General features: G+C 36.3%; 4 protein-coding genes across 6 annotated transcripts; 3 read left to right on the top strand and 1 right to left on the bottom strand.

Annotated features, from left to right (window-relative positions):
• Window positions 1–760: 760 nt before the first annotated feature.
• NADK2 (NAD kinase 2) lies at window positions 761–6,899 on the top strand. 3 transcript variants are annotated; one of them, XM_022285992.2, is made up of 8 exons: window positions 767–1,166; window positions 2,021–3,961; window positions 4,410–4,531; window positions 4,623–4,764; window positions 4,854–5,078; window positions 5,215–5,289; window positions 6,121–6,222; window positions 6,447–6,899. In XM_022285992.2, the coding sequence occupies exons 1-8, from the start codon at window positions 927–929 to the stop codon at window positions 6,648–6,650; spliced, it is 3,051 nt and encodes a 1,016-aa protein (XP_022141684.1). In that variant the 5' UTR covers window positions 767–926; the 3' UTR covers window positions 6,651–6,899. The 3 variants fall into 3 exon arrangements, with proteins under 3 accessions (XP_022141685.1, XP_022141684.1, XP_087978551.1); XM_088122425.1 differs by having other exon boundaries at window positions 1,012–1,153; XM_022285993.2 differs by lacking the exons at window positions 5,215–5,289; window positions 6,121–6,222; window positions 6,447–6,899 and having other exon boundaries at window positions 761–1,166; window positions 4,862–5,003.
• Window positions 6,900–7,837: 938 nt separating this feature from the next.
• LOC111012021 (keratinocyte-associated-like protein) lies at window positions 7,838–10,762 on the top strand. The gene is made up of 5 exons (XM_022286044.2): window positions 7,838–7,991; window positions 8,454–8,612; window positions 9,225–9,276; window positions 10,145–10,211; window positions 10,478–10,762. The coding sequence occupies exons 2-5, from the start codon at window positions 8,457–8,459 to the stop codon at window positions 10,566–10,568; spliced, it is 366 nt and encodes a 121-aa protein (XP_022141736.1). The 5' UTR covers window positions 7,838–7,991; window positions 8,454–8,456; the 3' UTR covers window positions 10,569–10,762.
• A 436-nt stretch (window positions 10,763–11,198) lies between these two features.
• Window positions 11,199–14,120, bottom strand: APPR6 (Tetratricopeptide repeat (TPR)-like superfamily protein). Its single transcript, XM_022285651.2, has 2 exons — window positions 12,143–14,120; window positions 11,199–11,616 (listed from the first exon to the last, which is right to left on the bottom strand). Exon 1 carries the CDS (start codon window positions 13,720–13,722, stop codon window positions 12,235–12,237), a length of 1,488 nt encoding a protein of 495 aa, XP_022141343.1. The 5' UTR covers window positions 13,723–14,120; the 3' UTR covers window positions 11,199–11,616; window positions 12,143–12,234.
• Window positions 14,121–14,916: 796 nt separating this feature from the next.
• Window positions 14,917–20,450, top strand: LOC111011847 (Chaperone DnaJ-domain superfamily protein). Its single transcript, XM_022285763.2, has 9 exons — window positions 14,917–15,909; window positions 16,773–17,032; window positions 17,114–17,346; window positions 17,508–17,643; window positions 17,764–17,861; window positions 18,130–18,195; window positions 18,306–18,395; window positions 19,275–19,451; window positions 19,912–20,450. Exons 1-9 carry the CDS (start codon window positions 15,317–15,319, stop codon window positions 19,945–19,947), a joined length of 1,689 nt encoding a protein of 562 aa, XP_022141455.1. The 5' UTR covers window positions 14,917–15,316; the 3' UTR covers window positions 19,948–20,450.
• Window positions 20,451–20,740: the final 290 nt, after the last annotated feature.

The following is a 20,740-nucleotide window of genomic DNA, read 5'->3' as shown; positions in this document are numbered from 1 at the left end:
AATCTCTAAATTTATTAAAATATGACCATAACTTTTTACAAAAGAGTTTTTGTTGTCTATCAAATTTGGGTTATTTTACCAACAATGACCAAAATGGTCACATTTTAAAAGTTAGTGAAAAAAAATCAACAATTTGAAAGTATAAATATTAAAATAGACCATTGAAACTTTATGTTCCAAAATTTGAGAGCTCAAAAATAATATTTTAACATTTTTCTAAAATGAGTATAAGAATATAGATCCGAGTGAAATTGTGGGTAAATGTTACTTCATAAGTAAAATATATATTTTGCCATCAATAAATTTAAGTTCAATTTTATTTTTGAGTTCAAAGATCACTTTAATTTTTATCGAGAATATATGTCTAAATTATAGATTAAGTTATGTTTAGCTTTATTAATTTCACAGGGACTGCCAACAAAACTCCTAATTTGCATGAGTAGAATTTATTTAAAATCAAACCATCTCAAATGAGCTCCTTACCTAACTTAAACCAAATTGAACACCCCTAATTTTGCTTAAAAAGAAAAAACCCCTTAAATTGTTTTATTTCATTAAGTAATTCTTACAAATATATGGTTTTTAAAATTTAAATCCACAGTTTTTTTTATTATTATTTGTGAGTGTATGCGACAAATAATTCATAACGAAAAAAAATCAGGAAATAAAAAAAAGAATATATTCTCCAATGAAAAAAGGGGCTGGATATTGCCATAGGCGTCAAATCCACTTATCAAAAATCAAAGTTATTGGAAGAAAATCCCTAAAAATGGCATCCACAAATAATGCTGAAATAATCTGAAACCCGACACCACCCGCCATTTTTCTCTGCGAGTTCATCTTTGTCGTTTTTTCTTCATCCCCATATCATTATTCTTCACTGTAGAGAGAGAGAGAGAAGAGAGAGAGAGCTCAGCAAACTCTACATGGTGGTATGTTGCTTCGAGTGGCAGTTGGACGCCATCGCCGTCGGCATGAATCGCTCTCTTCCGGCCACCGTGATCCATTCGTATCTCTCCCCTTTTAGGCCTCTTCTTCCTTCATGTAATGCCAGATTTCTCGGATTCCAATTGCAGACGTGGAAGCGACTCAGGAGGCGGCTAAAGTTCGCTGTCACTGCGGAGCTCTCCAAGTCTGTATCTCTGAATTCCGGGTCCGAATTTCAGGTCTCTGACTTTTAATTGCCATTTGTTTTCCCTTCATTGATCTTTCAGTTTCGTGGTGTTTTCGGTTAACTGGCTGAGAGAGTAAATCTCGTTTTCCTTCCCCTAGTTGAAGATGGGATAGCTTTTTGTAGTTTGTACCTGGGGCTAACTCTGAGCTAACGATAAGGTTTGTTGATGGCGAAATCAAGTTCGGTAAGGTCCGGGCTAATTAATTGCTCCTGGATAATAGTAAGCATGATGCTGTGGCAATGAGGATGGTCTACCCATTGTTTTTAGTTTAATGATATAATCTTTGGTCTTCTCAGTTCTTTAGCATTTGAAGGCTCTCTGCTAATCATTATTATGTAGTTACAAGTTGCTTGAAATCGCGGGGTTTCAGAAAATGGAGTATTTATCCAATATTTTTAAAATGGACTTGGGAATATGTTGCCGTGGTATATATACTTGCTGTTTCATAAACCAGCGACAACCATCTACTTCCTGCTTCTGGCCCCTTGCCGCCCCCACCCACTGTCAACCTTATCTACATCGTCTTTGCAGATAGGATTTTGCTGCATAATTAAGCCAATGAATTCCCTCTTGAGATCTCCCTTAAATAGCAGTTTATATTGAGTTCTGGCCTTCTTGGGTACTTGAGCCATTCATGTGCACCTTATTATTGCACTTGCTTTTTGTTATGGCATGATTTAACTGTACTCCACGTTGGATGCTCTTTTTCTATTTTATGTATGAACTTTCTTGGTGCTGTATGCGAGCGTGTCAGTGAGATAGATGTCTGTAGGATGGTTTCAAGTGTTTTACTTTGCCCCTTTGATTTTCGATTGTAAGTCATTCCCATTTTTGATCTATTACAGTTGCCATGGATTGGTCCGGTTCCTGGTGATATTGCAGAAGTTGAGGCATATTGTAGAATCTTCAGAACTGCTGAACGACTCCACTCTGTGCTGATGGATACACTTTGCAATCCCTTGACTGGAGAATGTAGCGTTTCATATGATCTCACACCTGGGGAAAATCCTGTAATTGAGGATAAAATAGTATCTGTTCTCGGATGCTTAGTATCACTTCTAAACAAAGGAAGGGAGGATGTACTTTCTGGAAGATCAGCTGCCATGAATTGTTTTCAGGCTGCAAATTTAGATGTAACGGAGGATAGTCTACCTCCATTGGCTGCCTTTAGGAGTGAGATGAAGAGGTGTTGTGAAAGCTTGCATGTTGCTCTTGAAAACTTTTTGACTCCTGGTGATGACCGGAGCTTGGATGTATGGGGGAAACTTCAGAGGCTGAAGAACGTCTGTTATGATTCTGGTTTTACTAGAGGGGAGGATTATCCCTGCCATACATTGTTTGCTAATTGGAATCCCGTTTATCTACATAATTTCAAGGAAGAAACTTTGGAAAAAAATTCTGATGTAGCCTTTTGGAGTGGTGGTCAGGTAACAGAAGAAGGTCTGAAGTGGTTAATAGAGAGAGGGTTTAAAACGATTGTTGATCTTCGGGCAGAGACAGTGAAGGATGACTTTTATAATGCATTCTTACATGATGCTATTTGTTCTGCGAAAGTTAAAGTGATCAAGATTCCTGTTGAAGTTAGGACTGCACCAACAGTGGATCAGGTTGAGAAGTTTTCATCATTAGTTTCAGATGGCAGCAATAGGCCAATCTATCTTCACAGTAAGGAAGGTGTGTGGCGAACATCAGCCATGATATCCAGATGGAGGCAATATGTGACTCGTAGTGAATCACAGCTTGTATCCAATCAGACGATTGCAGGTGACATTCCACTTAGAGACACCTCTTCCAAATTGGAACATAATCAAAATGGAGCAAAAGAATCACTGGAAATTTCTAAAATTGAAGAAACATTTACCTGTGAAAAAGACAACCAATCTTTGCTGGTAGAAAGTGCTCGTCATGGTTCAATTGATTTGATTAGTAAAAAAAATTGTGCACAAACTGAGACAGAAAGTCAGACTGTAAATGGAGCTTTCCACGGGCCTATTCCGACACAAGATCTGACATCTCCAAGAGCAGTTGATAGCGGGGAAGAGTATCCGTCCCAATCTGGCATTGAAACTGACCCCCTGAAAGCTCAGATTCCTCCATGCAATGTTTTTTCAAAAAAAGAAATGTCCAATTTTTTTAGGACGAAAAAGATTTCTCCTCAAAATTACTTCAACCATCATTTAAAAAAGAGAGAAAAATGGCTACTTTCTACAGAGTTACCTGCAAGAAGAATTCAAAGATTTAGTGTTGACGATAGTAATCTTAAATCTGGGTTTGTGGAGGCGGGAAATTTTAACGGCAGCCCAAGTGTAAAAGATACATCCTCAAACACCCATTATTTATCTACTACGAAGATGAAGTATGTCAATGGTGATAGTCATGTATCTGCCAATCCTGTTCTTAATGGACTTGAAGTGGATGGAAGAAATTCTGTGACGATTGAAGCCTCTACTGCCGTTGGAAGTAAGTTTCAGTCTGAATCAGAAAAAAAAGAGTTAAAGAGCAATGGTCAAGCAATTTCAGTTTCTGGAAATGTTGACATGGAATCTGTTGAAGGAAATATGTGCGCTTCTGCCACTGGTGTTGTAAGGGTGCAATCAAGAAGGAAAGCGGAGATGTTTTTAGTTCGAACAGACGGGTTCTCATGTGCCAGGGAAAAAGTGACTGAATCCTCTTTGGCCTTTACTCATCCTAGTACACAGCAACAAATGCTTATGTGGAAATCCACTCCTAAGACTGTATTACTTCTGAAAAAGCTGGGTCAAGAGCTCATGGAAGAAGCGAAAGAGGTACCACAAAAGCTGAATTTGGAATCTTGAATTATACCTTTCGAGTTTAAAATGACATATAATTTTATAGGGAAAACTCCATCCCTAATCGTTAAGGGGAATAGGGAACTGTAGATACTGTGTGTGACACTTTCAATCAAACTTATAAGCGTATAGGTTCTCGTTGTGTCAGAAAATAAGTGGAGTTTGTGCACTTTTCTAACTATGGTCTCTTCTGTTTGTTGGACTTTCCTCTGCCCAAAACTGACAAATACATGGACCCTGTAAAAATGAATAGAAATATGTCAAGCATTCTGGATAGAATATTGTGTTTGTTCAAGTTTAAAGCTTCTGAATTCATTTTTCATGGATGACTGTTGTGGAATTCTGAATTCTGACTTTGAACGTTTCTCTTTCGTCCGCGATAATTTCTGTCCATTCAAACATTATCCTTCATCTTATTTTGTAGGTAGCCTCTTTCTTGCATCATCAAGAGAAGATGCATGTCCTTGTCGAACCTGATGTACATGACATATTTGCAAGAATTCCAGGGTTTGGATTTGTCCAAACCTTTTATAGTCAAGACACCAGGTACAGCATTTGTGATCTTATGACTACGTCGATGTAATTGTTACATTTTCCTTTTCAGGGATTTGCTTATCCTGTTTTGTGCTTAGTGCAGTGACCTGCATGAGAAAGTTGATTTGGTGGCATGCTTGGGTGGAGATGGAGTTATACTCCATGCATCAAATTTATTTAGAGGTGCTGTTCCCCCGGTTGTTTCGTTTAATCTGGGGTCCCTTGGATTTTTGACTTCTCACACTGTAAGCTCTTTGACTCAAGATTTTTGGTTTCTTCTGATTAACTCCAACACTAATGATTTTTTGTTTGATAATAATAATTTTTGATACAGTTTGATAGTTATAGGCAGGACTTAAGACAAGTCATTCATGGAAATGATTCACGGGATGGTGTCTACATAACTCTAAGGATGCGTCTTCAGTGTGAAATATTTCGAAATGGCAAAGCTATTCCTGGGAAGTTATTTAATATTCTCAATGAGGTTGTTGTTGATCGAGGCTCCAATCCATACCTTTCTAAAATTGAATGTTATGAACATGATCGACTCATAACAAAGGTGGGTTCCTTTTTGGAAATTAGTGCCGCTAATATGTTGGCCATCATATTTTATCTTCAAGAGTGATATCATTTGAACAATTGGCTGCAGCCACCAATTATATGAAAGTCAATTCTTGAGTGGAAATGATTTTCAGGTCCAGGGCGATGGAGTCATTGTGGCCACACCTACTGGAAGTACTGCTTACTCTACCGCAGCAGGGGGTTCTATGGTAATCTAATGTTTTTCTGTCGCAGGCAACTATTTTTTACTGACTCATAAAATTTTCAAAACTTTTTAAATAAATCTTGGTTTTTTTAGAGTATTATGAATTGTTACTTGTACTTTCTTAAAATACCCAAAAATCCTCTGACCTCTCAGTATTTACTCGATATGAAATCCGGGGCTAGCCACAATCCTGCATTGTCTGAAATAGAAACTTAGGAGATATTTAGTATTGCAAATAGGTGGCCACAAGCTTGAAGTCATTATAACTTAGTTGAATTGAAACCATGAGCCTTAACCACTATGTTCACCATTTGGGGTTTTCTGGACCTTTAATTTCCTGAAAACAGCAGTTTTGCTGTCATACTGATTCTTTTTTACATATCAACTTATTGAAGTGGCTTGTGGCCATAGGTATGCATAATGGAAAATGTAGTTTTTGAAAGTGATTATGGAGAGCTCGGGTGAAATTACTGAGTTTGTTAGCTTCTGCTCGACTTATGTGTTGTGTGGCATGCATCTTGTGCAGAAATCATAATATATCTCTTGTGTTCTCTCCCGACTCTCGCGTTACTGTCATACCTTTTTCCTTCTTCTGAGACTGCTATTTTCATTATCCAATTGCACAATAAAATATCATTACTAGCCCTCCTTGCAATAGAGGGTAATTTTGTTTACCTTGTTACTTAAGTTATGAGCTTTGGCGAATATACTTCTTTTTATGTCACACAGAAAGTTATTTGATGTAGAAAGCAAGAAAAACGCTGAGTAGTGCTGCTTTTATTCTTTTAATAAATGTGACTGTTCATCTTTGAACCGATATTCTTCTATCTTGCAGGTGCATCCGAACGTTCCTTGCATGCTTTTTACTCCAATCTGTCCCCATTCTCTTTCATTTAGACCAGTTATACTTCCAGACTCTGCACGACTCGAGTTAAAGGTGATATCATTTAGAACAACGCTATTGACACAGCCTTGTGTCGATTCATACCTGCAATGTCTTTCAAGTTATTTACATAAGATTCAGATGTCTATACCTCCGGTTGCCTATAATATATTACACAGGGATTAAATGCATACTCGTTTCGAGATTAATCTACTACAATAGTTTTGATTCTTGTAGCTTAGTGTTTTAATTGAAGATGGTGCTACTTATATCGACAGATTCCCGAGGATGCGCGAAGTAATGCATGGGTTTCTTTTGATGGAAAGAGAAGGCAGCAACTCTCCAGAGGAGATTCTGTCAGGATATCCATGAGCAGGCACCCGCTCCCAACCGTAAATAAGTCTGATCAAACCGGTGATTGGTTTCGCAGCTTGATTCGCTGCCTCAACTGGAATGAAAGACTTGATCAGAAGGCCCTTTGAAGCCACACCATCAACATCATCTCAGATCAATAAATCAGGTTTCTGTAAATCACTGTACAGATATAGAAAATTTGGCTTTTACAGTAAATAGTTCAGTTTCTCATAGGAGGATATAATTGAACTGTCCTTTCTTTTCTCATCAGAAGTGAAAGAAAAGATGGTTGTATACTGTCATTTGATAGGAATTTCAAATTGGAACATTGAAGTTTCAATGGGTATTGAAAAAAAATTAATTTATAGATTTCTTCATCTGCCTTCTCTCCAAATAATGCAACCTTTCATTGTGATTTGTGCACCTAATTCATGGAAATGGCTCTCACCCATTGCTGTTGAATCTTGTTTAAAGTGGAGATCAAGTGCTCTATAGTCACCGTTTGTTAATGGTATAATGTTATTTCATTTGTAAATTACACATACATTAATGATTGATAAGCTTTGTTACACTTACAAGTGAAGAAAAAAAATTGCTATAATGACCAATCTATGTTGTGAACCCAAAAACTTAATATAGCAATATGAAAGGTCTAGGTGTTTTAAGTTTTGAATTACTGATTTAAATACTATGTTGGTCTTTCTATTTTCGGTTTTAGTTCATTTTGGTCTATAAAACGAACATTTTGATCATTCTACTTTTTAAAAGTGATCATTTTAATTTTTATTTACAAAATTTTAACACAAATTTTACGTATAAAGAAAACTCTCTAATAATAAATTTACGACTATATTTCAAAAAATTTCGTGCGTAAAAATTATAAAAAGAAAAAGAAAAATCCCTTTCTAAAAGTAAAATTCATATATTAAAAAATTTCTAGTGCTCGTACATAAAAAATTAGAGGAGAGGATTTTTGCTCTAGAAGATAAACTTTTTCCCTATTTATAAATGGAAAAAATTTTTTTCTTTAACACTATTGAATATTTGACGATTAATTGAGAGAAATGAAAAAAAAATAATAAGTTATAAAATATTTAATGATATCAAGATGGAGTTTTTCCTTGAGCCAAATTTTTTCCTTCAATAAATTCAGCTTTTAAGCTTCAATTATGTTTCTCAGCTTCTATAGAAAAAAAAAATTATTATTATTATTATTATTATTTTCTGATAACATTTTTACAATTCCTTTTACATTATAATTTGTATTATAATGGGCAATAGCGAAAATATAATTTGCAATTATTTCTAGTTTTTTTAAAACAAAAAAATGTACTTTTGATACGACACCGTTTCGCTCTTTAAACGCGAAGTATTAGAGCAGGTTAGTAAGGGGGCCATCGACGTAAACCGTCGACGCGTCGTCTGAGAAGAGAGAACCGAGAGCCTCTGCGATTGAGCTGCTGCCTGAGGTATTTGCTTAGCTCTCCTTCGATCCATTAGGTTGCTGGGAAATTCATGTGGAAAAGATGAAATTGGATCTACAATTTACTTTTCTATGTACTCGACTGAGCAAATTTGAACTGAATTGCATCGTCCTTTGGTTTTTGCTTCAAATTATTTATCTTTGCTCCGCCTTCGATTGATTCTGATTAGTCGATTCTTATAACTAGGTTATTTAGAACTAATCTATTGCTTGTAGTGGAGGCGTGACGCTGAGATGTTTGTTCCCCCTGTGGTTTTGGATCCGCATTTTCTCTTTCTTTTTTAATTTTTGTACATGTGAGGCTCCGAATTATGCATTCTCAATTGGGTGTATTTTGTTGCTCATTTTAATCACTGGTCTAGTTGTTTGGCTGGTTTGTGATTTCTGTTGCTGTTATTATTCGTGGTTCGATAGTTGATGATTGTTTTTGTGCTTGTGACTATTGAAGGCAATGGCGGGGTCTGGGAGTTCCATGCTTTACTCATTTCTTCTGTTCATTGTCATTCTTTCACTTCAAGAGATGTATAGAGGAAAGTTGGCTTCATCGGAATTGTTTACCATACTTGGAGGATTCACCAGTTCTCTTCTATTTCTAGTTCTTCTAACGGTGAGTTCAAACGCTTTCTATCCTTTTATCAGCTTGACAAAACGTGTGATGCATTTCATCTTCTAGGGTAACTGGATCTGGTGGCTTTTTCGGGAGGGAGTTTAGAGAAATTCTGGAATAACTCCAACCCTGTCCCCTTAGCAGCTGCATCCACCTTTGTCACATTTTTTTTGCCTGATATCGCTTGAATAAATTGTGGGATATTTTGTCGCCTTCCATCATGCATCGATTACAACTTACAAGGATTTGTGCAACATTCCTTTGTCTACAATTCTAGGCACATTTATTATAGCGTTGGAGTCCCCATTTTATGTTTACTTCCAGTCCAATCTCGTTGTATGAGAAATGGTTTTTCATATTAGAAATGATGCTGTCAAGTGTTATGGAACCATTTGTATTTCATGCATTTAAGACAAGTTATGCAATGCCTCAGCTGCATGCTGATTGCTTCATTCATCAGCATGTATACAGAATTTTGAATTTGGGATCGTGATCTATTGCTTCTATTACAACATGCTGTTTTTGAGCTCAATTTACATTCAATTTATGCTTTTCAGCTTAAATTTTTTATTCATCATGATAATTTGCATTCTCTTGATTTATTTATTGCAGTTCATAGGAAACTTCCAGGAAGCAAGTGGCGTGCGAACTGGATGGGGAGCTGGTAAGTTTAGTCGCTTGTGTTCTTGTCTGCACAATCTTTTTCTGCTTAATAAGTTTGTCTGTTTCTAGTGCAGCAGACTAGAATATTTGTTGATTTCTTGTATAATTAACTACAACGAAGCCTAACTGTTTTCTACAAATGTTTCTTATAAAAAAAAACTGTTTTCTACAAATGTTCATAATTGTTATTGTTAATTTAAATAATTAATCCTCACATGCTGGGGGAGGTTAACACTCATGGCAACTACTATATACTTTTATGATATCACCGAGTGGCTAAGTTCCAATAATCAATTCCTTAATGCCATTGAATGTTGATGATTTTCGAGTGAGTTGAAATAAATTTGTGTATGGACCTAGTTATGTATTTGTGGCTGCTATCAATACCCATATCTTCATATCCTACTGCTTTGATTATGCTTTTGATTGAATGCTTGTTGATTATGTCCTACACTTGATTCGTCAATCATGCATGAAATGGAAATTTCATTGTTTAAAATAGTTCTCTCCTGATTTTGTGCTAAAGCTCTACTCTTGAAGAATGTAGAAAGATCGTAATGTGAGCTGTTGTAATGCCTGCCAATAGAATCCATTAGATTTAATGCTATTGTTTGTAGACATTCAAATTCAATTGCAAATTTGTTCTTTGAAGTTGATTAAAAATGAGCTTGGAAGGTTGGAAACTTTGTCCTCAAGATGCTATTTTCTTTTATGTTCTTCTGTAACAAATTAATTTTCCTTGATATTGGTTGAAAACCTTAATGCGAGTTAATTCTGTAGGCTAACATAAACAACAGCATAGTGCCTGCATCTGCCAAGTTCCTTGGAGATGAATCAGAATTAATTAACCAGTTACTTTTCTTGTGTAGTCATTGTAGCAGAAGCAGTTGCATTGATTGCTGCAAGCACTGTTCATAGAGTTTGCATCACAACATGGTATTTTGACTTATCACACTTTTTTACTGTTTTCGTAGCTACGTCCCATGGGAGAAAAGAATGGAGAAGGAACCACCATAATGAATAAATACCTCACAAAGATTAAAAAAATTGTGATTATAAGGCTGAAAACCAATCCTACCATTAAGACTTGAGACATTTATTTACCCTTCAAATATTGAGATTTACAAGAACCATATCAAAACAATATGATTGATTCTAAAATTTTGAGTATCTTGAGAAATTACTGTTTTCTTCTGCTGCAGTTTCTTGTTCTCCGGTGGACTGCTGTATGAGTTGAACAAGCTTTCAGGGGTGGCGCTTTCTAAAATCGAATGTAGAGGCAAAAGGCACTGAGATGGAAACTAAGCTCTTCAGACAGGAACTACGTTTTTGAGATTTTATATTTCACTCCCTCTAGCTACTGCAGGATCACTGCACCCTATGGTGCTGAGTAGTTTGTTTCTGTTTTTGATTTGGGGGAGAGGCCGGCAATGGGAACAGTAATTACATTTATCATTATCATAATATTAACGGTGGTGTTAAGTTGACTTTACTGCCTTCAAACTATATTTTCTTTCTTTGGTATGGAATGTTTCCTGATTAGAGGTCCTGTCGCTTAGTTAGGAACTGCCCCCTAAATAATAGTCGCTTGCTGTTTACCTTCATCTCTAAAACGTTTACCAATTTGCTACATTCAAATTCTTAAAATAATATCTTCAAATTTTCTCATGCATTTATTAGTTTGAAGGTAATGGCTGTGGTAGGCTAACATGTAACTTTTGCTGTGTTATTGTCAAAATCATAATAATATTTTATAGTGATATGATAAAAGTTATGTTAAAATTATTTTCAAATGTGCCCCCAAGTAATTTTTGTAGAGGGGCAGCTCTCGACATTTGTCAGCAAGCACTTCCAAAAGCAGTGCCTGCTCCCGTCCTTACTCTTTAATCTTCCTAATAAATAATTATAACAAGAGAACGAAAATACGGTCCATGACCTGAAAATTTTGCTTTTGAACTATAATTACCAATTAGTTTGCAGTTACATGATGGGAGTAAAATAACTACTACACATGCAGGGTCGAAATTAGGGCAGAGATTGGTAAACAACTTTTTCTTCACTCCAAGCCAAAAAGATTTAAATGCATAGCCTGTACGCTTGATCAGATATAAATAAAACTCTTCAGCAAGATCGTGCAGATTCTGCATACAACCACCAGCTTTTATGGTTTTGAGAAATAGCTTGATGCTTTGCCTGTAAAATCACTTGCAAGTGAACTAGGATGAGGCTCAAGCGAGAAATGGCTCGAGACTTCGTCTGGAAAACAAACACTTATCTGTCGAAATCAGCAGTGGCAACTCAAATCCATCTGACCCTCTTGCTAAGCCTTTGTAATTCAGCTCTGCAAAAGCAGTAAGAAATGCACTTAGAGAAACGAATTGGTTCCCCCACCACCCATGACCCATCCCACCAAAAGAAAGTAAGAAAAAGAAAAAGCATGTCATTCAGCCTGCAAATAATAATATAATGAAATATGGGAAACTTGAAAAGAGTGAATGTGAACAGAAACTATAAATCCTAGCATTGAAATAGTATACTTTATCCAAGTTTACTTTCTCTATCAATACTAATCCAAAAACCGATGTATAGAAGCAATAATATTTGCATGCATGTTAAAGTGTAAGGCTACTTTTAAGTAATTAATCTTTGATTTTTTCAATGTCCAACATTATGTTCTTTTATTGTTGGAAAAGTTAGTTTGCAGGCCGAATATGCAATTTCCTAAGAATCCAGTGTCAAAAGAAATAATGTCTATACATGAGACCTTAAATGCAAAGATAATAGGTTCCTTTGAATCAAATACTGGGATAGCAAGTGAGGCTTAGCGAATTCAACTCAAAGAGCAGGCCAACAGGGGAAATGGTTACCTGACAATGGAAAAAAATATTTGGTCCTGCTGACAGAAAGCAGACCTCCAAGACTTCGTCTCGGCAGCCAGGCACCAGCCAGCTGAGATTCCTCAATCACACAATGGCTCCTTGACAAGTAGATTCATTTTCTCCTGCAGAAATTTTAGAACGTCTTCTCTTCCTTCCTTAATCAATAAATGTCTCAACCTTCCAAATGTGACACCAGAAGGCCGTATTCCCTTCTCTATCATCTCTTCCAACAAGATAGAAGCTTTCGTAGCATTGCCTGTCTGACACAGTCCATTAATGAGAACAGAAAATGTGTGCATGCTCGGAATGAACTGCTTCTTCTTCATATACTTCCAGACTTTAAGAGCCATATCAAGCTCCTTCTTCCCACAAAACATTTTAATGATCATGGTATAAGAGTCTACATCTGGTTCACACACCCTGACCATCCTGCGAAATATTCTAAATGCTTCATCTGTTTCCCCACTGCCTATTAAGCTGTTTATAATGATGTTGCAGGTCCTCGAATTCGGGTGAACACCCTTTAAATCCATGTCCTTTAACACCCTATAGACATTCTTAATCTTGTTTGCTTTACAAAAAGCAGTGATTAAAGCATTATATGCTGCCACATCAGCTGTAACTCCATTTCTTTCCATCTCCAAGAATGTAGAGACTGCATCCTCAATCCGATTTTCTACGCCATAAGTGTGTATCAAAACGCTATAGACGAATGATGATGGTTCACAATTATTAGAATCCATTTCTTTTACAATCCCAACTGCCTCGTCGACTCTTCCTGCCTTGCAAAGAACATCAACCATAATGCTATATGTCACTACATCAGGAATGCAGCCGCTATTAATCATTTCTCTAAAAACCTCCCTTGCCTTGGGAAGATTTGGAGCCCTACCCCATCCTTCAATGAGTATGCTGTAGGTTTTTGAGTCAGGAACAAATTGGTCCTTCATACTGTCAAAAATTTCCTGAGCCTTCCTCACATTCTTGGACTTGCAAAGAGCACTCAGCAACCCATTAAATGCTGCTACATTGGGTTTCATGTTATATTTTTCCATGACATTAAATGTATATACTGCTTCCTCAACTTTCTGAGCTCTAGCATACTTCCTCATGATAATACAAAAGGTTTCAACATTTAGAATCTCCTTATTCCTCATATCATTCACCAGATCCCACACCATCTGGTACTGCCTTATCTTAGCTAAGGACTCAATCATAGAGTGGTGAGCCCTCACACTATGGACATAATTTCGTTGCTTGGAAGCCCATTCAAAGAACCTGTGAGCTAACATGCCAGCATTCTCGAATCTTTTGAGGACAGCCTCAGCTATCTCAGGTGAAATCCTAATCCCACTTTGGTCAAGGGCGGTATCAAGCGCCAGGGTTTGGCATGTCATCATGATTTTACATATACGTCGGATTGAATCCGATACCGTATCAATTTGTTCACCAGAACTATACAGCCTAGCTAACAATCTACATACTGGAAATTTATTATTTCTCTGATAGCTGCAAATTCTCATCATGGTACCAGAATTGAACTTCGCCTCAAACAGTGTCAATAACATGAATACAAGTAATGGAGAATAAGATTGTGGAAGAAACCGCCATTTAATTGAATGCACAGCCTCAGAAAGTTACTCATTCCCAAACCGAACTATTGCTAGTTCAAATTTTTGTCAGGACAATAAAAAAAAGATAACAGAACTAGAAAAATTTTATTAATCCATTACAACTCCAAAACAGCGAGTGTGTCGTACCGTTGTCATCTTCTTCCTCGCGCCACTGGAAGAACGAAACGACGGCAGCGAGAGCGAACAAATTCCTTCCGCCTGGTGGCCGATGACAGTGATGCTCAGTGCGATACAACTTGGTGTATAATAATGGCACCGGACTTTGCTTAGAATTTCTGCTCCGATGACACAGTTTGTACACTCCGACGAATTTTAGGGGTTTTGATTTGAGTCACTAGAAGCTGTTTATTGGTTCAATTCTATTGAAAAGAAAAAAAAAAAAAGAAAAAAAATCAATTTTTCACCGTAAACATCTTATTTTCGATTTAATGAAAATCAACCTAAGCACAAAATTAAGTTTAATTAATTGATTTGATGATTAATAATTCTGGCAAAAACTTACAAATTTCAATAAAAAAATGTATCCTCTGAATTCTTTGGCGAATGAAAATAACGTTTTACAACCAATTTTCAAATAACAATTTATCAAAAATAAAAGTTGCAACATTTTTAAAATTTAAGGTGGAGATGGCAACACTTTCCAAAATTTAAAATGTTATCGGGTGAAATTGAAAATTTATGGTTTAAACTTCATTTGAGCCCATAAAAAACTACTTTTGATAGTTAACTTCAAAATATGCTTCTTAAGTGAGGTGACAATATATATACATAAACTAATTATGTAATTTTTTTAAAACGTAGTAATTAAATTGTATTAAAAACTTAACGTATCTAAAATTGAAGTTTTAAGAATATAGTATCTAAAATAAATTAAAATCAAAATTAAATGGATAAAATAATATTTAAAGATTATTATAAAAAAAAACTATTAACGTGAGATTCAAATCCTCACCAGGTTGAATAAAGCTAATTTAATAAAGTAATTTCTTTTAGTAACTAATTTATCTAGTAAATATTCCATAAGCTCACGTGATAAAATTGATGAAATTTCCATTGCTAGGGTATCACCGACAGGGTGAGCAGCTGTTTGCCTCGTGGCTTCCACTCAAATATTTATACGTACACAGAGAGAAGACCAGGGGGGCACGAAGCTGTTTCGTTATATTATTTTTGGATTAATTTAAATTTACCTGCTCCTCTCCTTCCATTTTTTCCCCTCAAAATCTTGTTTATGGTTCAATTATCTGCGGCATTAATTCTTCGTTCTTCCCCACTTTTTAGTTTTTATTAATCGCCAATCCCCTTCCTCGATCCGCCGTTCTCCGATTCCTGTTTTGTGCAGTTTTCCAGTTCCTTTTATTCGGATTCCAGCTCGCTTTTGCTTTGGAGAAGATTGGTTTTGCGTTAGGAAGAAAAAAGGGGGAATAGAAAATTCTCACGCTTACTTTACTCTTCATCGAGGTCACGGGATCAGAATTCGTAGCTAAAACTGTGATCCCATTGTTTTGATTTTGTGATTACGCCTGCAATGGACGAGTTTGGGGTATTAACCGAAAGATTTGGATTGAAGCCGCAAGGAAAATCGGCTCCAATGGCTGCCTCAAAGACACCCACTACCTCAAAATCCTTCCAGTCTCGGAATTCCGGGTACAATTCGAGTTTGAACGGCAAATCCTCGTTCGATTCTGGTTTTGTTGACGTATCTTTTCAGAAAAACACTAAACCCGACAGTTACGGCGGGCTGGATGATTACAATGATCTTTTCGGGAGTCTCAATCATTCGACGAAAAATTTGGGGAATTCCGCTAGTGCTCCGTCTTCTTTTGGCTACGATTCAATATTTTTTGAGCCGAAGAATTCAGATCCAGCCTATGATGATGTATTTGGTGGGATTCCCGGATTCAAGAGCTCGGTTACAGCAAAGACGGAGGATCCGCTCCGATCATTCTCCTCTTCTTTGAATCAAACTTCTCAGATTGATGATTTGCTAGGTGATTTTGGCAGCAATGTGACTAAGACAACTACTCCGAAGCCGAACGGATTAAAAAATGCAGCAAATAACGCAGCCCCTTTTGATGAATTGATTTCTGGCTTTGGCAATAGCAACTCTCGAATTAATAGGTATAATTATTGTATGATGCTCGCAAAACTGGCCTGCATTGTTTGAGGTGCCTTCATTAAGTTATGTTGTTGGTACCAGAAAAATGTGGTTTAATTTCTAGTTTTTGTTTGTGAATCTGCTCTACCATCGTGCGTATGTGGATTAAACTTCTTAATAGACTGACATAGAATTATATTCATATATTGTGTATATCTAGCTTCTTAGATATCATATTGGAAGCTACTCAGTTTAATTGATAACTACAAGAAGATTATACAACTCAAGGCACAATCTTGGCTTCACAATTTCATTTCCTTTACTGTAAGATTAGTTTTATAATGGTATCTGTAACTTGTCGTTGATGAAATGCTTATAATTTCCTTGTTTTGGTTCCATATATGCAACATTCAAATCAGAAAATTAAAATTTGACGATACTTATTTCAAGTGACAAATACTAGCCAGCATACATTTGTTTCTGCTGATGAGGCATATTAATACTAGCTTAGCCTTGCTTACCAATCAAAGCATTTTGTTGTCAATGAAGTACAAACTAACTGGAATGAAACTGACAACATTGCCTCTGCAGTTAATACCATGATAGACTAGCAATTTTTATTTATCTTTAATCATGCGTAGAGTATTTACAATATCATTCAGCAACAGAAGCCCTCTTCAATAGGGGAAAACAAATTTTAATTGTTTTTGTAGAATGCAAATTTCTATCTTCCCCATGTTCCCTTTTTGCCGAACTCTCTATGGTTTCTACATGTTGCCATTGTTGACTAGATCATTTCCATGCCATTCTCTGCCCGCAGGTCCATTTTTCTCTTCAGTGTATTTACTTGAAATTTGATGCATTAGACTTCTATTTGTTTTCACAGAGCTAGCGTGCCAGACAAACTGTCCCAGCCATCAACTTCTCATACAACTAAATCAACTTTCAGTTCAGCAAGAGATCCTTTTATAGAACTAGAATCGACTTCACTCCCATCTTATAATTCATCTGAGGCTTTCTCAGATCCCTTGGAGGAAATTAGCAAGTTCAGTAAGTCTGGAAGCACAAAATTTGACAGCTCATCAAGCTCTTCCCCACCATTCAGAATTCCTCCAATACCAAAGCCAGGTCATAAGGCAGATAAAGGTGCTTCTGCTTCCCTAAATTCATAAATATTGGTATGTTCAATCTCATCATAATCTGACAGGATTAAGATGTTCTGTACAGTTAAGAGCTTCTCTTCCTCTCCTATTGATGAATTGGAGGATTTTGCGAGGGGGAATGTGCAGAATAATAGCAATGAAGGGAAAGTCAATGCTTCAACACGCACAGCGAATAGAAATAGTAAAGATGCACATGCTGCAGCAGTAAATAATCAAAAGACTGTAGATGATCTGGACTCCTTTTTCAATGTGGGTTTTCGATCAAAAAGTGTTCCAAGGTCACGAACAGCAACTGTGGTGAGAGCCATTGTTTCATTCAATCACCATCAAATTTTGTACAAAGGAAAAAAAAATGAAAGTTTGTTGCAGTTGCAGTTGGAGCAATATTATGCTTGTTTTTTTGTATCCTTAACTACTGTATGAACAGTTCTGTAAATGTTGTGGGGGTTATTTTTCAGGATCCTCTATTTGACGTTCCTAAATACAACAAACCACCTGAAATACCCAAGGGAACTTCTTCAGGAGCCTCATCCAACATAAAAAAATCTTCTTCTGCTGTAAATCTCGTGGATGACTTTGCATCGGTTTTTGGAGGTGATATACCATGGAATGATGCTTTAGTATATGATTATATGTAATTGATGACTATTTTCTTAATTATTTTTCTTCAATCCTTCAAATTTTGATTTCCCCCCCTCTTTTCTCTAATGGTAGATGCTCCCTCATTTGGACATTTTGAAGAAGTTGAGGGAGAGAGTGAAGAAAGAAGAAGAGCTAGATTGGGGCGTCTACAACGGACCCAAGAGCGTGCAGTTTGTGTTTCTCTTTCTTCTTTTCTCTTTGTTACAATTTGTCTACCTATTAGAGGCTAGATCTATCTAGTATCTTCTTAGATGGATATTCTTGTCATTGAATCAAAAGCAGTCCAAATAGATTCCTAGTAGGTATCAAGGCATAGACTTAAGGGAAAAGTGGGGTTCTTATCAAGTAATTATGGCAAAATGTTATCAAATTCTCATTTCCATTTTTGGCTTATCTTTAAACAGGAGAATTTACATCATCTTAATGTTTTAAATTCAGGCAAGAGCAGTGGCTGATTTGAATCAGCGTGACTTTCAAACACAGCATGAACAAGAAGAGAAGCGTGTTAGTATTCGATTGTTGTAATTGTATTTTGATTTTACAAGTATAGTTCTCATTTAGGTAAAATACATAGGTTTGGTTGGTTTAATGCCAGTTTTGTTTGCTTTGACCAGAGGATTGCTGAGTCTTTAGATGCTGATATTAAGCGCTGGGCTGCAGGGAAGGAAGGCAACATGCGTGCACTGTTATCATCATTACAATATGTGCGTTTCTTGGTTTTAGTTTTTCTCTCTACTTCTGTTGTTCCTTACCAAGCATCCGTTATTTTCTACTTTTTTTGTTTTTTAAATGTGAACTGTACAATTAGCTAAGTACTTTTTGACTCTTGTCTCTAACAAGTAACAACAAGAGAAGAGTAGAAGATCTTAATATGCTCGTGCATTTCCCCTTTAATCCACCTGAAGAGAAGAAACTTCTCATTTTTGGAATTGCTTTATGATGTATCAAAGTACCTAAAATGTAGGCTAGTATTGAGGATAATGGAAAATCAAAGTACCTAAAATGTATAAATTTTCCTTTTGACTTCTTACAGCAATAAGTCATTGTTGGATCTTGCAATAGGCTTGTTTTAAGAGGATACAAGAAGGCTTAAAACCATCAATTCTCCTTTGGTAATATTGTTAATTGTAACCACTCTTAAGATGTGTTTACTTCCCCGTCAATTGATGATGCTTGTGAGGAGAGGACTTGATCATTTATTATTGAATTGTATGGTGTATGATGTTTATGGGCCATGACCTTGGATACTAATTATTGATTCTGAATTCAAAAAATTATATCTAACATATGCTTCTTCGGGTTTTGTTGTTCTATTCCCAGGGGCTGGAAGGACTACTGATTCTTTCTTTTGTTTAATCTCTTTTTACCCACAATATTTGTGTTTATTATATATTTATACATACACAGACATTCAGAATCTCTTGTAGACACTTAAATAGTTATATACATAAAGAAGCCACCTCTAACCTTAAATTAGGAGAGCACACATTGAACCTGACCAGATTTTATGGCTTTAATTGGCAACAATATAGATTCATTCAGCTATTGGCATGCTAATTAATCTCCACTCTACTGGTGATTAGGTTCTCTGGTCCGAATGTGGTTGGGAGCCAGTTTCATTGACAGATATGATTACTTCTACCTCAGTTAAAAAAGTTTATAGGAAGGCAGTCTTGTGCATCCATCCGGATAAGGTTCAACAGAAGGGTGCCAGTATTGAACAGAAATATACTGCAGAGAAGGTTTTTGATATCCTTAAGGTGACTTGCCAATATTCTCAATTTCTCCTTTTTCTTCTTTCCGCTCTGCAGCACATTCCAATTTTGGTTTAAATTTGGTATCTGGTTTTTAAATGATGAGGAAGAATGATCTTTCAAGGTAGTTTACATGTTAGAGAATTGGGTTATTCGTTTTCACGCGCTTTTAAACTGAATGTGGATACTGATTATTTGTAGATTTATAGATTAAGACCTGATGATTTGATTTCCTATTTGGAAGGTTTCTGTCACAAATTATAGTAGTCCTAGAAGAACTAGACAAATGATTGTTTTTTTTACTATTCTTTCCATTTTTTCGGGGACTTTCTTGTCTCAACTAGGGTGGAGTAAAAATGTGCAATTGTTCCCCTCCTTCTTCACTCCGTCCGTGGACCCAGCAATACTAGTTTTGCTTGTTTTGACTGTCATCTCTTACTGTCTAACTCGTTTTGCAATGAAACAGGAAGCTTGGAATAAATTCAGCAAAGAGGAACTTTAGAGACACACCTTCAATGATTGTTTTCTTCAACGTCAACCACCATGTCACTGTCAAAGTATGAACATCCTAATTGGGGAGAGGAGACTAAATAAACTAGCACAACAGGAATCATTTGCTTTCTGCAGGTCAGTCTTGAGAATGTCTTGCATTCGACATGTTCTTGGAGAAAGATATGAAGGGTCGTGACTACTTGACATTGGGGTAATACCAGAAATTTGTATTTCATAGGCTAAAAGAAAACATAGTTTCATACCCAAATTATATTGTGGTTTACACGGTTTCACCATACAATAGAGCTGAGAATCCTCTAAATTTGCGCCAGATTCATTGCTTTTGTAGAGAGTTTTATTTCTTTGATTTTCCTCTTTCTTTCTCCTGGAAAGATCTTTTTTATCTGTCTTCTGTAAACTGTGTTTACTGAAGTGTACATTCAACCATTTGTATTGTTTGCTGGCAAGAATGTCCTTGAATTGTGTAATCATGATGAATCTCTTCTAAACGAACTTTCACATTCTTTTTACAGAATGACTCATTTTCTTAGTGTTAGGCCCTGATTTAGACATTTCTTTTTAATTACGTTTGGAAGGTTGGAAAGACAGGTGGTGATGCACAGTTTCATTTTCGAGCAACTAGGGTGCTGAAATTAGATCAAACCAAACTATTGGAAAGATTTGAATTGATCACTTTTCGAAATTAAATCAATCAGTTTCGATGATTTGGTCGAAAAAGGTGCAGAAGTAACTAGATTATCCAGGTTAATGTCACTCTCTCACGGGAGAAGAAAGCAATAGAT

The sequence above is a fragment of the Momordica charantia genome, assembly GCF_013281855.1.
Source record: "Momordica charantia cultivar OHB3-1 chromosome 4 unlocalized genomic scaffold, Mcharantia_2.0 BLBB01000004.1, whole genome shotgun sequence".
In the NCBI taxonomy this organism is placed as follows: Eukaryota; Viridiplantae; Streptophyta; class Magnoliopsida; order Cucurbitales; family Cucurbitaceae; genus Momordica; species Momordica charantia.
This window is presented reverse-complemented; position numbering and strand designations above follow the sequence as displayed.